The sequence below is a fragment of the Rhyacophila brunnea genome, unplaced genomic scaffold (genome assembly GCF_057557595.1).
Source record: "Rhyacophila brunnea isolate RB1 unplaced genomic scaffold, BYU_Rbru_1.0 scaffold_12, whole genome shotgun sequence".
NCBI lineage: Eukaryota > Metazoa > Arthropoda > Insecta > Trichoptera > Rhyacophilidae > Rhyacophila > Rhyacophila brunnea.
The window spans coordinates 22,780,392-22,798,323 of NW_028232774.1; the positions used below are offsets into that span (position 1 = coordinate 22,780,392).

Genomic DNA, 17,932 nt, shown 5'->3' on the forward strand with positions numbered 1-17,932 from the left:
TGTTTTTAGAAAATTGAATTGACGAGACCACAGAAGGCTTCATCTGGAATAATATTAAATATCTTTGACATTAATTATTATACTAGCAAATTTTCGTATCCGTTGGGATTATCACTTGAATATTATTAATTTTTTTTTGTAGAAACACTTTAACGAATCATGCCAACAAAAAAATATTGAACTTTAATCTCTGGTTAAATGTCACAATAATACGAGTAATTCGGCAAAATACGTACGATTTGCATTCACGTCTGATTTTAGTGGACGTGTTAAAAAAAACACTTAAATCAGTAGTTTGAACATTATAAGGATCAAAAATTAACGAATACCAACCGTATTACATCAGTTAAATCACAAACTGTATGACTGCACCTGTAAAACCCTGGGAGATGGCTGGAGTAAACAGCAGGATGGCTGAGCCTATCGGCAACGATGTACTATCATCGAACTCTGGAATGAACGGACAGATTAGCACAATGGGAAGGGTTCCTTTAGACGCTCCTGCATTGCCTCCGAGACCGATGATGACACAAGGATCGGGAATGTTGAGGAATAGTGGTTATGGCATGCCATATAGTGGGGGTTATGAATCCAGTTATGGGGGATTAGGGGGCTACGGAGGCGGTTATGGAGGAGCCTTTGGCGGAAGCTATGGGGGATATGGTGGGGGCTATGGAGGAGGATATGGAGGAGGCTATGGAAGCTACGGAGGGGGATATGGGAATTCGTATGGCAGTCCGTATGGTTTCAATAGAATGGGGTCCGGGATGTTTGGAGACGCTGAAAGTAGGTAAGTGCAACATAGTCATTATTTCACAATGCCCAGTACTTACCTACTAATACTCTCTTTACGACCGACATACCTATGAAAAGTTGCCCCTAAAGCGAAATGCCGTATAACGAAAATTTTATTTCCATATACAGGTATCCATAGGTTGCTTCCAATTTTGTTTGAAATTGGAGTTTATTTAATTACTGTTTATTTCAAAATCACATTTCCATTACAAAATAAATCACTTATTCATCGGGATCAATTATTAGAACTTGAATGTTCATTCCTTGTTCGAAGTGAGAAAGTGCTTTTGACAAATAATTCGAGGATTAATAGTACATTTATTGCATCCGCATAGATTTACTGCCGGCAATATAATATGTATTGTCGCGACCATAATAATAAGATGTAAATGTAAACACGTATTATCGTGCATGTTGCAAGATTGCATGCATGGGCCACATAAATTCAACGGCTTCCGAATTTACATGCGATAGATGCAACTAGCGCCACATACCTGCACAGTAGAAGTATAGTGGCGAGCCTGCCAGCAACAATACAAAATACGCAATACACCGCACAGAGCATTTTGACATTTACTGTTTTTTACAACCAGTTGACAAATAGCACCACGCAACGACAACAACGCATCTTGCTTACGCTTGAAGAATGAGATTGGCGAGACAGTCAGCACTTTTCCATGTAAATAGTTATTGTCGTGATAGTTTAATTTACACACTATTGCAGGCAGAAGATCTATGCATGTACACAGGCAGGCGCTAATACTGTTGGGCGAGTAGTTGTCACGTAATTTTGTCGAATTTTATAATGCAGGATTCTCAAAGATTGCTTTTTGTTACCAGCTCAGCACATCATTGAAATATCTTTTGGTAATTAGTCAATCTGAAGTGCAGGCAATACTTAACTAAGAATTATTTTTTTAAAGAATGTTAGCTAATTTTTATTATTTACTAACCTTCTTGGCAGTGACATCACATGCATGTATGCATTACATGTATTGCTTAGAGGCAGTAGAATCGTTTGAATAAAACAACTTGTCTGAGTAAATTGTGTGGTGATGATAATTTTTTTGTCTGAGGCGCTAACGGTTTCTCAGTAATTTTCTGACAAGTTACAGATCTACTGTTTTGTAGCTTGCCCTTATGTCAGTGTGGCATCCCTGTGTCAGCCAGGTAGGGGTTCCTTGAGATTTTCGAAAAAATTTCTAGGGTTCCACTAAATCAAAAAGGTTGGGAGTCACTGCTTCTTCTTGGTCGTACACTCATGGCTGAGGATCGTGATAAATTTTTAATTTTGCCATCTTTTGAGCGACCAAGACTTTCCGTCCTTCTTGATCTTCCGCTTCTCTCAGGGCAGAATGAATGGTGCCTGGTCAGCTCTTTCACTTGGTCGCTCCAGCGCGCAGACGCTCTTCCTCTGCTTTGCCTTCCCTGGAGGCCACCCAAAACCACCAGTCTCTCCAGGTTGACTGGTCCGCCCCGGACAATATGTCCAAAAAACTGCAGAATGCGTCTCAGACATATTGTCGAGAGCCGTTCTTTTATCTGCAGTCTCTGGATGATTGACTGGTTCGTCCTGTGTTCCGTCCAAGAAATCTGAAGCATTCGGCGTCAACACCACATCTCAAAGGCATCATTAATCGAAATTCCCCGATCCTTCCATATAGTGGTAAGACGTGTCATCACATTTTTTGCAATCTGTGTGCGCCTTCTTATTTCCGCTTCACATCCGCCCTTTCCACTAATGGTCGATCCCAGATATACAAACTCATCCATACATACAAACGCAATATATTTTTACAAGTATGATATTTTGGCATCAATTTATTTCTTCTTCTTCGGCTATGTCCGCCCCTTAGCTGGAGCATGTGGACACCACACGGTGCCTTCAAGAAACCCTGTCGCCAGTTTTCTTGCGTCATTGAATTGTATTTAGACCATTCTAATGTGTTGGAGTAAAAATTCCTGGTGGAAAAATGTTGTATCAATTAAAATGAAACACAATTACACACCACATACTTTAATAAATATCAGGACTCGTTTCGTTCGCTTAGCAGGACATTCTCAACTAACCAGTTTAATTTTTAAATTATGTGGAATAAGTACTTTATAATTGTGATATATTTTAATTAATATAAAATATTTAGATCTAGTAATGAATTATTTTTATAGGTTTTTAGAAATTCTACAGTGTTATATATAGTAAGTAAAATATTGAATTATGGGTAATTCTACTTTTGATTCTATAGACCACAAATTATTATTATTATAATTGTAGATATTCTGTCACAAAGATGAATCCAACTCTTTTTGGCATTAGAATAGCAAACATGTTTGGAATCCAACGAACCTAGGTAGTTGTAATTTTAGACTGCAAACTTAAGGTGATCCACACACAGAGAAACCCTGGCAATCAAAACCCTCTGGTTTGTGTGTCAATGAATGAGCAGTGTTCACCAGTACTGTACTTTTAAAGTATTGCTAAACAGTACTGTATTCGTTTTGATGGAAGAATTTCTTGCCATCACACACTAACTAAATTCTTATTTTCATGCCTTCAGGTTTATTCAAATAGCAGAGGAGAGCTCGAGACCGACGTTTCAGTCAATTGAGAGCGTTGTTGGAGCGGTAGGCAGTATTGCTATGATGCTGGAGAACACATTCGTCGCCATGACCAGTTCATTCAGAGCTATTCTTGGTAAGGTTTTTAAAATTAAATTTAAGCAAATAATTAGTCGATATACTTACAAAAATGAAGAAACTCATGTTTTTGAAATAGCTACACAAATGGTCATATAAACTTAAAAATTTATTGAAGAAGAATGATTTTTTATTGATAGTCAGGGAATTATAAATTCTCAATTAAACCAAAAACATTGCCTGTCTTCATGTCTTTCACACCAGTTCTCGTTTCCAGTGTCAATATCATGTATTATGAATTAAGTTTGCTTATTTGCATGACCTTAAAAATAAATAAGTCATTTTTCATGATACTGTTATCTGTAAATAATGCTTAGTCAGATTTGTGACCCATTTTTCTTTTATACATTTAAGATCAAAATTATCAATTCAATTCTTGTTTCTCGTGTTTATCTCTATACATTTATTATGAAACTGTATTTATATGACTTAAGTTATATCAAAATAATGTTCGATGGCATTAGTAATTTCAGAATCAGAATCATATACTTTCATATTTGTGTCAGCAATGGAGAAAAAAAAGAGTCCTGAGTTGAATACTGTTTATTTCGAATAAATAAGTTTAAATGAGACCTTTGTAGTACCGACGATAACTCACTTTTTCTGATATTTCTGAGACTAGGAATCTCAAGTGAACGGGTGCACAATATCCTTCATGAAAAAGCTGCCAGCGATGGATGCCACACATTCATAAAAATTTGCTTGTGTAAAACCTTAAATACTAATTTCTTGAGATCTTGAGAAATAATAAAATAATATAAAGAATCTCTAGAATTGAAAAAAAGTCAAGAAATCACCAAATAATGGATAGTGTTGGGGAGTCCAACGGTGAATGGACCCAGACTGATTATTTTTTTTATTTTATAAACAGTTATATTGATTATATTATAAATAATATATAAAAATAGGTAAAAGCAAGTGTTGCAACCAGTAAAGTTTTCTTAGATAAAGGATATATATATAAAGTATAAAGAATAGTGATCACATGGAATATAAAAGAATGACAGAAAACAACATTGATTATAAAAGGACAAGTTAACATTTTTATGACAATATAGATATGTCAATAATATTTCTACTTAGTCTTAGAAATAACACAGAAAAGAAAAATAGAATAACAAAGAACGAAAATGTACCTACGTCTTATCTTATTCACAATCAGGGTCTATTATATAATATGTTGGAAATGATGCGTTTAAAGGAAGCAGGTAAGTTATTAAATGGAGCAAGAGTGGAGAAGTCATAATAATTATTACAGGAGCATCAAATTAAGGAATTGCTTCTGTTGACTGTAATGGATAATGGAAACCCACCCTTCGGAGTAGGTTTGGCGAGTCAACAAAACAATACATAATTTCGAAAATAAAATACTTGTCTGATAGAAAACATCGATTTTCTGGCGTTGCGTTATCTCTGTTATTATATTATGTCTCCGAAATAGTAGGCTCTAAAATTGACACGCTTTAGTAATTTATTTTGCACTCCTTCGAGATGGTTTATATATTATTATGATGATTATATTATTTTTACATTTTTTGTGACTGAAAGTTACTGAAGATAAACTGATTTTTTTTAATCTTTTGTAGGTGTTGCAGATAATTTTGGACGACTCCGTTCATTGTTTGCTCAGTTCTGGTCTGCGTTTGCCATCTTCCGAGGGCTTAACTGGCTAGTCAAGAAACTTCTTGTTCTAATGGGTATCAGGACAGAGGATGAATTTAAGGTTAAATCATTTTATCTTTTCTTTATATTTTTTCATATATTTATAAATATCATTGACTCTCTGGAAGTCATTAACAAAATGATATAATTATAACGATGTAATAATTTCTTTTACTATAGCATAATTTTTTAATACAAGATAATAACTTCAATATTCAAAAATTTCACACTTATTGACGTTTTTCGTCCATGGACTGCCATGGGAGACAATGATAAAAAGCTAAGAACTCGGTTTCACCAAAGTATCATTTAAGTGTGTGTATGAATTTTCAAAAGACGTAACAAACGTTATTTGAATTAAGGTTTTTTTTAAATACCTATTGTAACTTCTGGTGCATATAGAATTAATCATATGTGATAAAAACATGGAAAAAACTACGATTCTACCGTTTAATAATAAATATATTATAAAAAAATATATGATTATCCAATTTTAATTTATGATTAGGATCTACAAAAAATGTTATAACATAATATAATGATATTATATCATTTACGATTATTTTTTAAAACAGGTTTTTCGATTATCTCAGAATATAACTCAAACCACATAGGAGGTATTTAAAATACAGCGACGATATTGTGACTTTTTGTATAGGATAATACGGTGTAAATTACATCATAAAAATGGAAATAACTCAGCCAATTATAGTCCGATTCGAAAAATGTTCACTTTTATGTGCTTGTAAAACAGAGGAGCTATGATTTAGAGTAGCATGCACAATCTAAGATTTCGTTCCTAAAGCCTCAATTACATTGAGCTTCTTTACGAGCTGATTATTGGCGAATTTACAATCTGCCTGTAAAGTCGCCCAGTGTAATCATCGAATAAGCTAATAAGCAGGTTGTAAACACTCTACCGAGAAAAGTTGAAAGCCGGCCAACTTTACACGCTACACGCCGGCGTGTGGGCCTACTGCGTCTGCGCAGTAGAGCGCAGTACCAACCTCCCGGTAAAAAAAACGAACTACGTTCCGTCAAAATAGTCGCTGACTTGTGGCTTCTCAGCGAATGGAAAGTTTTGTGTGTAATCATCAAATCGCAGTGAATGAATGAATCGCCCGCTTTTAAATTCGCCAATAAACAGCTCGTAAAGAAGCTCAATGGAATTGAGGCTTAAGGATAAGTCGCCGAAAAGCATGACTTAACTATAGACAATCGTGAATATAGAGTTAAGGAATCCTCAACCATAGACTACTTTTGTTATGAACACGCCCCCTTCTGTATTACCATTTACCACTGACAGCTGCTGTTAAAATAAATTCGTATGTCTATAAAACAGTCCATTCACTCAAATTCATTTAACAATGTATCTCAATATGGATATTGATAGTGTTAATTCGTTTGGCATGTACTTGCAGAATATTATTTTACTTTTATACGCCAGCCCACAGAAATACAAAATGCCAGGTGAAGAATGACACTTGACGCTAGTGTTACCATGTTAAAAAAATATCTTGCGGTGCCTGTGGAATCACGTATAATGACTTATAACGGAAACATAAGACTATTATAATTAAATATTAATATGTATTTATAGTTATTGCATTTATAAAATGCAGTTGTCATATTTTTGTCATCGTTTAACAATTATAAAATAATTTACCTAAACTATAGGAAAGAGAATTTTTAAATATGGTATTTTCAATAGAAATGATCTTAACTAAGGACAATGTTTCTGCATAGTGTTTTCTGCTAAGGAAATTTTAGTTATGACAAATGTTTCTGCATTCCGCTCTAAGTCTGTAAAAACAACTGAACGTTGCACCCCGGGGACAGTTTTACGGTTTTTGCGGAAAAAGGATGCCGCGTACAGGGCCTTGAAACGTAGAAGGTAATGCTGCAACCAGTGGCGACCGGTGATTTTTTGGATTGTAATTTTTGAGGGTGCGCTGGAAACCTAGGTACCTTATTGATAAAGAAATCAATTGGGCGTTGACAAAACATTATTGACATTTGGGAAATTACCTGTATATTTTATATTTTTAATAAAACATGTTGCGAGTTACTTAAATCTTTATTGGATTAGTTTTAAGAAACGATTGTATCTCTTATAGTAGATAAATACCTCTTACTTTTAACGTAAGCCATCTTATTCTATATATGTACATTATCTTTAGCAATTTGTACACTGTATGAATAATGATTATTATGAAACTGCACTGTGTGAAATAGTATTAAGATTTATTAGCTTATCACTAGAATTCATGAATTAATAATTTTCTACCTATTATAAATAACCGACATCATTTCGCGTTTAGTCAACACACAGGACAATGAAATATTAATATTCCAGAAATGTGGTAGGTACCAAAATTATTTTTATCTTCACTGATTTAATTTGCAGTACACATAAATTAAAATATCTTACCGACATTCTATTATATTTCTTACCCATTTTAAATTTAGAAAATAATAAATTTTATTGTATTTAGTTTAACAGGAATTTTACATACGAGATTGCTAAATATGATACTAAACATAATTTGAGCGTGAACAGTAAGTCGCAGCGTCAGACCAGCCGCCGCTGGCTGCAACCCCCATTTTTTATTGAAAATGTTGCTAGAATGTGTATATTTATTGTCATTTATTTCAGCTCGATCGGAGGTCAAATAGCAAAGTTAGATGCAAATAATTGTGTTATTAGAATCGCTAATTGGCAGGTTGGCCCTGGAATGATGGATTGGATATTTATGTTATATAGAAAAGCCTTAAAATAATAAATTGAATTTGTACTACTTTTTTAAATATTTAAATAAAAATAAAAATCTCTAATATTATATTTTTTTACTTTTTTAACCGGTTAAGTGCCCAAAGCGTCTTTGGACGCCCTAATTACACCAATTCTTATGTTAATTACTATCAATTAACTAATTGCGACATAGAAAGGATTAAATTCAATCCTTTGCACTCTATGTATTAAATTTAGAATTTTTATTTTCAAATATTAAACCATTCGAGTCCCGGCCAGCGGCGGATGATACTGCTAGTATACTAATTATATGTCAATGTTAATATAAAGTTTTTTATATATCCATTTATTATCATCCAATTTTCAGAGGTTATAATATCATAACCCAATGCAAAAAAACTTTTTGCCTCAGTTAATGTTCGCATTGAGTTGAAATGTTTGCTTAAAAGTATTTTTAATTTTGTTCCTCGATTAAATAATAATAAAACTTCTTTCATTATTTACATAACAATTTAAATTTTTGTGCAGGCGTGGGCAGCAGCCACTGCCGCTACGGCAAATTCAAATTCATTGGATAACAACAATATGGCTAATGGAAATCGTCCCACAAAGTCTTGGCCTGCGCTGATGTTCCTGGGAGTCATTTTCTCAGCCCCCTACATCATCATGAAGCTTCTCGGCTCCATAAATTCCACTGTACAAGCAAATGGTGAGTTATTATTATTATTATTATTTTGAAACTGACCTGGGAGTGAGTCGATTGTTCGGGCTCAAGATCAGTTGGAAGTATGGCCTTATGGTGGAAAGGGTTCAGAAGAAATTTTTACACAACTGACTTTCTCTTTAAAACATCTTAAATGAAAACTTTGAATTAGTCATTCTTGCTAGGTCTGCCTGACCTAGATAATTATCCAAGAAAACAGGAGCATCAAGGGACAGAAATAACCTTGTATTGATGTCAAATGGATGGGCAGAGTTTCACCAATATGCTTCAAATATATATTCCACTTGTGTGACTGAGTTCAGGTAGATGTTGTTTTATAAATTCTTTGACCCAGAGTACTTTCTTGTAACCTATTTAATTTTGGAAAAAAAATCACACCTCTGCTGTGGTTTATGGTTTCTCGCTATAGTAAGTCGATGAATGGCACAATATTTGCATTAAAACAGTTTAGTGTGACACATACAGTCGAACTTGGTTATTACGAGGAAGATGGGACCGACTGAATTTGCTCGTTACTCGTTATATCGTCATATAACATTTTTCATGCCATGTTCTATTTAAGCATAGAATATAAAAAATCTGAAAACCATCGTAAAAATCTGCGAAACAAGCATGGCATTCATAAACTACAGAAGAAGTCGTTTATTGTATTGAAGTACTCAGCCGCCGGCGCTGGTGGGTACCTACCAGTGGCGAAGGGTGGAGGTAGGCTGTTAAGATCCGCCATAAACAGTGCACATTAAACTTTTTCACACATACATATTTGTTTTCATTGAAATAAGACTACAATTTACAGATAGTGTTGGTTAGTTTTTAAAATTCAATTAAACCATTAGAAACCAAGCCATAATAGATAATAGTCAAAAAATACATGTCTATTTCTAAAATATCTAAAAGTATGCAATTAAATCATACATAACTTTGAAAATTTTGTAAATAGAATAATATTTTTTATTTATTATAGTTTGGTTTAGTCAGGGCTTAATGAATTAAAAAAATTAACCAACAATATGTGTAATATGTATATTTAATCCAACGAAAACGAATAACTATGAATGAAAAAGTGTGCACAATTTTGTCGCATTTCCCAAATTAGACCAAATCTATTATGGTTTCGTTTAGGCATGGTTTAATTGATTTTTAAAAACTAACTAACACCATCTGTAAATTGTAGTCTTAGTTCAATAAAAACAAATACATATGACTAAAAAAGTTTAGTGTGCACTATTTATAGCGAATCTTAACAGCCTACCTCCACCCTTCGCCACTGGTACCTACTGACTTCACAAACCTTGGATTTTTTACATGCAATTTCAACCATATGCGTGGATACTTTTTCAATGTTGTTGGCGAAAACACCAATTAGGTACTTAGACACTTAACTAGTGTCATAAACGTACTCTGATCCCGGCGGCATCGGCCTAGTTACCTGCCCGGTCGGATTTTATTGCTTAGGATCGAAAATGTTGTTTTTAAACGATCGACATATTTTTGCTCGGTATATCCGAGAAGTAGCTCGTTATAAAAGTGAATAAATGTATGGAGAAAATCATAAACTAAAATGTCAACGAATGTTTCCTCATTACATCTGAGATCTTGCTATTTCCGTGATCGTAATAACCAAGTTCGACTGTAGTTATAGTTCATATATTGTGTTCATATAATTTTTAATGACAGAATGATAATTCATAAAATTAAAACAATTCTCTCACTATGTAGGTACTACGAATTAATTAATTTGTTTATTTTTAAATCAAGCAAGTCAGTGAAGAAGATTACATACATCAAATGAAGATGTAAAATGAATTTTTCAATTTTTTTTAGCTGCATTTTTATATCATCTACAAATTTTATATTTTCAGTGAATTTTCTTATCCAAAATGAATACATTTTTGAAAATAGTTAGTAGGATAAATGAATAATGGGCATATCTGTTTTTGACTGCTAGCTTCTCATATAGAATGATCTACTGTGTTGCTGGTAATTCATAAAACACATTTTTCTGGTATATGTACCCCACTTTAGATGACGAAGTACGATTTCGTTTTTTACCAAATGTTTTAGTACAAAAACACTATAATCATAGTACAGTTAGCAAATCACCAATATACCAAATTATTTACAAAAAGTTTAACTATGTATCCTTTCAAATCTTTTGTATACGACAGTTTGAGAAATACTGTATGCATTTAAGTAGGACGATAGTAAATTATGGATATCAATAATTAAAACGTAAATTAAGATGATGGGCTGTGTAAACGTAGACCTAAAAAATGAACAGATGTGTGCTATTGCACTCTTGCATTGTCAGACAATTAAAAGAAATAGTTTCAAACTCGCTTATATTTCTGCATCATTAATTGAAAAACATTATTATATTACAGCTTCAGATCCTTCAACATGGGAAAATCCGATGCACGGTATTGCCCAATACGACTTTCAAGCCACCTCACCCCAAGAATTGACCTTTCGCGCCAACCAAGGCTTGAAAGTGGCTCCACAATCCGTCCAAGGAAGATTATGGAACTCAGGATGGCTTCTAGCTACCATTGACAATAAAAAAACTGGCCTAATTCCCACAAACTATGTCAAATTCCTTCGACAAAACGTCCCTGCTAACCCCGGCATTATTCCAGGCGGTAATGATGCTGTTATAATTGAAAATGTGGCAAGCGCGCCTGTCAAAATAACAGGCCATTTTCCGGGAATCAGTGTCAGTGCTCAAGATAGTCTGCAGTGCAATACAGAACAATCAGTTATTGGCAATAATATCAAAGCTGACACACCCTGTATCCCGAGTCCGGAGAATGTGGGGGGGCTCCAAAATATATTGGCAAACTCTCACCCGGAAGTGGTTGATATGGAGAAATGTTTCGAGGACGTGCAAAGAGCGAGCCAATGAGACGGTGTTGACAATTTAGTGCAGTTTTTCCTTGGAGTTCGATTGTGGTTGGGAAGTGAATTTTCCACATAGTTTTTTATAACAGAAATATGATATACGTTTTGTCGGTTCTAAAACAAAACTATGTTGAGCGTAGTAATCATAAGAGACCGTCGAATGTTGGTATTGATGATATAAAATAACTTACGAAAATTATGCTCAATATAGTTAATAGTGTCAATGTAATAATAATGTGGGGTAAAATTCTGTAGAAGCATCCAAAAAGCTCTGTCATCCGGAGTTATTATGTGACAAAGTTACATCATTTGGTAGAGTATATTTATATTGTTAAATTAAGGAAAAAATAACTTTTAAATTTGCTATAATTTATAACAAATATGTGTAGTTTTGGTCTTTTTTCAGTAGGCATTGCTGTATTTTCTTAAAACAATATAATGTATTGTACATACACCCATGTTATTTATTACACCTGAGGTGACAATTGGCGAAACTAATAAGAATATTTTTTAATTTTACCGTTATGTTATGTCATGGTTATTTCATGTCACTTTGACTGTCGGTCGGTTAGCGATATTCCGAGTAATCAGAAAGCAATTCAAGTTTCCGAGAATAAACTCACTGTAAAGGTCATATGAGCATAGAATTTAAACTCGTGTGGAGACAGGCATTGATGGATATGACATGTGTCAAACGTCAGTGAACCGTCCACGGTTGCTAGAACAAACCTATTATTACAAGAAAATTGTTTTATAATAAGATACAAATGTGTTTCAGCCTTCGTAGATCTGATGTAGTTACCTAAATTACTTCTATAATATATAGAGGGCTATATCAAAATACAAACATTATCTACACAAACAAATTTTTTCAGCATAATCCAAGAACACATAATAAAATCAATTTAACATTAAACTTAATGTGTGTATGTATTTAAGGCCTTGTTGAAGTTTGAAATATGTATATATTCAAAAATATAAATAACTTTGCCAAAAATTTTGAAAAAAGTTATCGTAAACAGCAAAAGAAATGGTTTATGGAGATAATGTTGGTTGAATTTATGCCCTCCGAACTACCTATGGTAAATATTTATAGATTCCTCATAATAATCATAAGGTGATAGTTCTCTTGTAAAATATGTAATCTTAGTGTACAGGTAGTTAGTGTATTTATAATGTATTTGTGGATAAGTTGGTCGTAGAAAGCATAAAGATGTCTTGCAATTTTAATTATATTATCTTTAGGAATATTTTCTTTTTATAATGTGGGAAAAATAAATTAATAATTCGACTATAGAGAGGAAAAAGGAGTTAACCCTCAGTTTTTTCAAAATACGTTTTATTGGATAATAACATTAAACACGACTAAATAAATACATGCTGTGTCCGAAGGATGCTGCAAATGCCGAATTATTATCTAAAGTTGGCTTATAATTTTTATTAAATAGAAGGAAATGAAGGGGGAAAAATGACTAAACTATCATTTTTATTGGTTTTTCTTTAATTAATATAAAACACCAAAATAGTTATATATCAGCATTTAAGGTTTGTGTATATTGTATATTTTAACTTTGACTGGAAACCATAACTAAATGTTTTTGTGTTTCCTGTATAATATGATTTGTGTGGAGTAAGTCCTTTTTCCTTTTAACAGTTGAATGTATGTAAATGTGTGATAGGTGGAGATACAGATGATGATTAAGATATAGTTAAGTTATAGAAATACTTGCAGCTAACGGTGTATGAAGAAAAACGAATTTATTATTTCTGTAGGAGATTGTAAAATACTTAGGAATGTGTTGCAAAAATGCAGTTAATAATTAATTATTATGTTTATAAAATTTTCAAATTAACGAAAACATTTTTTTTTTATTTGTAATATGTGGTGAAGAATTATCTTGACTTGATTTTAAAGCAATCATAATCCTCTCACTTTGTTTGCATGATATTGTTGACAAAACAATATAAAAATACAGTTTGATAGAGTCAATGACAATCTTATTTTTATCAATAATTAATAAGAGTAGTAATTAATAAGAGAGTAAAAGGATCAGTTGTACCATCAGTAATATTTAAAAAATTTAAAGACCGAGATTCAAACATTTAGATATTTCCATTCAATAATAACTGATTTATCTGTCAGCTAGAATTGTTTTTACTTTCATCTTGTACAAATAAGCAATTTATATATTGCTGTTATAGTGTAATAGCATTTACTGATAACCATTGTGGTTGAATGTTAATGTATCTGCCTATAATGTCGTCGGTCCTGGGTTCGAATCCCAAGTTTGCCAGAAAAATTCACATGTTTTTAAATATGTATTAGGATCCAGAGATTAAACTTATAGGTTGAGCGAGTGACTCTCGTGAAAACAGATATCTTATAATACAACCTCTACTCTATTGAGACCCATGTGATCTTAGGATCGTACATGGTATAAAAAAATACAGCCCATGAGGCAAAGAGCAAAAAATATCAAGTTATCTCCTGAGCCTGTGAAAGAAAAAGAAACTCTCGTACAACAAAATTTTTAGGTTATTTAATACTTATCAAAATCAGTAAAAAAAAATATATACTTAATGATGATTAAACTTTAAATTACCTTTTCATTAGCTGATTAAACTTTTATAGTAGAAATCGTATTTTCTAAGCTTTTATTGCACTTGATATTTTATTAGTAAGCACCTGGGAATATATTGTAATTTATTTTTATTATGACTTGTAATTGTACGCATTAATTTGATCAAGGGAAATATACAAATAAAATATGTTACACACGCCATCTTCTGGTAAAGCTTTTAACTTAAACAAATTAAACTTCGTGATTAAATTAAATCGATGTTGCTTTTGGATAGTTTTGTATTAAGCAACATTTTGCCGATTGCTCACATTAATTAAAAAAACACCGAATATTAACGCTCTTGTCCACTGTTGCAAAAAACATTGCTTGGGGTACATTTAAATTCAGATGACTCTAAAAACTTACTTTATCATGAATGCTTGTAACTAATTATTATTTGACTATTTCCGACCTGTTACATAACTTATTCTAAATGGGGGGGAGATGGATCAAAAGATATTTATTTATATTGCAAGAGAAATTCATCAAAAACAGTCTTTATCGGTAATGAAATCTTGAAGGCAATGTATCATCATACTTTCAAAGATTATGATAAAATATTTTTATGAGATGTACCTTCGTAATTCTAGTCTGTTCAGCACGCATATATTTATAGCTTTATTGCACTAGGATTTTTGACTCAATGCGATTATGATTGTCTGAATTTCAATTGACACCCAAACATGTGATATTCTATTGTTTGTAATTGCAATTGTTTTAAATGAGAGATGTTGGATTGCATTTTGTGAATATGTAAGGTACAATAGATACCTTGATTTTAGAAACATTGGAAATGCCGATTTCTTACCAAGTATGGTGTATAAGCCTGAATATCTACTAATACAGATAATTTTGTATGTAGTAAACATTAAACAAGTTTTCATAGTACATTACATGTAAATCTTGCATCTCTATAAAGTCATATTCTTTATCTTGCATTTAAATGAACATTATTGCTAAATAACTAATTATTTATGTAATATTTTAATGTATGTACCTTTTTATATTTCCTTACCAAAAACTAATGTTCTACTTTACCTAACTAAAGACTGTCTTTTCAAAGGTATAACTCACTAAAAACCATATCGTTTCTATCTTGTAACCATCGGAAATCCAAAACAATGGAGTTTTAAAATTTAACATTAAGTCTAGAATTGATTTTTTAAATGATTGGACGGGTGAAAGAATCTTACACAAAGGTATATTATTTAATAATAGTAGCATATTCAATACTAATATTTTTTTTATTTAAATGGGGTTTATGAGTTTTACAAGATAGACTGATGACATTACATTTTGTGAGACGAATCTGAACTGTAAGTACCTACATAGTGAGTTTCGCTCAATTCTATATATTATGAGTTCAACAGCAGTTAGGAGTTACGACCCCTTTCTCAAAACTATGTATTAATAATAATACTAATTGCTCCACATAGGTACATGCCAAATCAAACATTATAATGAATTGGCAGTAAACATCTTTAATGATGTGACTATGACCATAGTGATTTTAATTGACATTGATTTAGCATAACTGGTGAAGATAATGAGTTGTACCTTTGAAGAGACAAAACTATGAATTTTATGAAACAATTTCCCAATATGTTTTTGTATAGATTTTTTAATAATATAAACAAATAGTTGAAAAATCTGCATTTTCATTTTCTCCGTTGACTAGGATAGAATAGGGTTGAATAATCTAAGTGGATACCAAAGATGTTGTAGAAAACCTCTACTAGACTAAGCCTAAATGTTTATGTAAGTAAAATCTGAAAAAATTAATGACTATAGTAAAAAATTTACAGCATCTCACTTGCCGAAACGAATCTTTCGTTCATGATGAGAGCATCTATAAATAATAAAAGACTAGGAGGTGCTTTCAAATAATATATTATAGTAATTTTTCCATCCTTAAATGCTATGTCGAAAAACTGTGGAGGGAAAGTGACAAGCTATGTTACGGGTATAGGTAGTGTTGGGAATGTCTCTGTGTATCTGGAGAGGCCCGAGTCAGTATCAAATCCAACAAATAGTATGGGTTGATTACGAAAATAAATAATAATGTAAATCACGACCGTTGAAAAATATTTGCAACGTCGCCGTTTTTCGACAACGCTTCTCGTTGAAAGCGAAACACAAGATGGTGGATAACACGCTGCAAACAGCCAAACGTTTCGTCCTCCATAAAAATTAAAAATGTAACTATTATATTATAATATTAACTTAAATAAACCTCGCCGCTTCCACCACAATTCCGGTGTGTTATTTGTCCACCTCCAAGTCCTGAATCCAGACGAAAACCCATAAGAAGAAACAAAGTGACAGCGTGTTTTCACTTTCGAAAATGGAGGGAAATGACAGTAGGTACACATTGAATCAGCTGCTGTTTGACGTTGCGGATCATTGGGTAGGAAACTTTAGAGATCTTTCAGAAACTGCAAGCATTTCAAACAAATTTTGGATTCACTGAAACAATCAATTCTATAAAATTAGTTTCATGCCCAATCAAAAAAAAAAAGATTTCAAGTTATATACACATTCTACGCATTTTATTTTTTGATAAGTCGATGTTTTTAAATATGAAATACATTAAAACTATGAATTATCCAACAATATTTTTGTTGTAAGTAAGTATTGGATAAAACTTATAAATTTTTTTTTATGATAAACAACCATAAAAAATGTGTATTGAGGGATTGAAAGATGGAATCTTTTAACGAATTCCAATTTAATAACTTTTTAAAAGTTGTCGGTAGGTATATAAATTGTCTCACATTACAAGATTTGTATTTTTCCGCCAGGTGCCTCTGGTAGGCAGTACCTTTCACGTTAAGCAAATAACTAATTTAATAATTAATCAGTCCTAGGGTTGTCCTGTGATCAGGGAACTCAGAAATAATGGGAACTGAAATACACAACGGGTAAGGTGATAGCAGGTAACTGACTCGAGTAAGGATGAATCCGGGTTAAACTTACACACTTGTCTAGAATACGTTTAACGTCGAGTACTGAAAACTGCTCTCGGTTTATGCATTTACGCTCATTTAATGTTGGTGTATTACACACACTATTGCACGTGCATAATGCGTGCTTCATTTTCGTAGGACACTCACACACTCAAAAACCTGCTTCACCATGCGGCGTATTGAATATAGCCTATTGGTATTCTATTTATTATCTGTTCTGTGGTTGTGATCGAGATATCTCGAGTCGAGAAATAATCAGGAAAGGTGAATCTCAAGAAATTAATTTTCCGAAATTTTGAGATTTCTCATTTCTCGAAAAATCATCAATAAGAATTAATTCGAGAAATTATTACGGGACAAAAATAGCAAACTACAAAAGCTGCCAGCCGCAAAAAGAATTTCTTAAATTGTATTTTTCCGCCAGGTGCCTCTGGTAGGCAGTACCTTGCAAATAACTAATTTAATAATTAATCAGTCCTAGGGTTGTGATCGAGATATCTCGAGTCGAGAAATAATCAGGAAAGGTGAATCTCAAGAAATTAATTTTCCGAAATTTCGAGATTTCTCATTTCTCGAAAAATCATCAATAAGAATTCAAGAAATTATTACGGGACAAAAATAAACTAAAAAAGCTACCAACCGCAAAAAGAATTTCTTAAATTTCCGATGATTTTTTTGGCCGGAAAAATAAAGAGAAAGAAAAATCTCGAGAATCTCGAAAAATCAATAAACCAATCTCGAACTCTCGAAAATCACAAGAAATAAATAGTCTATGTGAGGATTCATATTATAGGTACTCTATCTTGCAATGGAAATG

At 32.7% G+C, this 17,932-nt stretch overlaps 1 protein-coding gene across 1 annotated transcript; it reads left to right on the forward strand.

Moving 5' to 3' along the window:
* The first annotated feature begins 203 nt into the window (after positions 1-203).
* On the forward strand, positions 204-14,021 carry Pex13 (peroxisomal biogenesis factor 13). Its single transcript, XM_085960941.1, has 5 exons — positions 204-790; positions 3,354-3,490; positions 5,079-5,215; positions 8,435-8,615; positions 11,015-14,021. The coding sequence occupies exons 1-5, from the start codon at positions 363-365 to the stop codon at positions 11,530-11,532; spliced, it is 1,401 nt and encodes a 466-aa protein (XP_085817067.1). The 5' UTR covers positions 204-362; the 3' UTR covers positions 11,533-14,021.
* The last annotated feature ends 3,911 nt before the right edge of the window (positions 14,022-17,932 follow it).

What these genes read in the sequence shown, in the direction of transcription:
- Pex13 (XM_085960941.1), top strand. Translation starts at nt 363, where the DNA reads ATGACTGCACCTGTAAAACCCTGGGAGATGGCTGGAGTAAACAGCAGG. An exon ending in TTCATTCAGAGCTATTCTTG is followed by an intron (nt 3,491 to 5,078) that starts GTAAGGTTTTTA and finishes AATCTTTTGTAG; the next exon opens with GTGTTGCAGATAATTTTGGA. An exon ending in GGACAGAGGATGAATTTAAG is followed by an intron (nt 5,216 to 8,434) that starts GTTAAATCATTT and finishes ATTTTTGTGCAG; the next exon opens with GCGTGGGCAGCAGCCACTGC.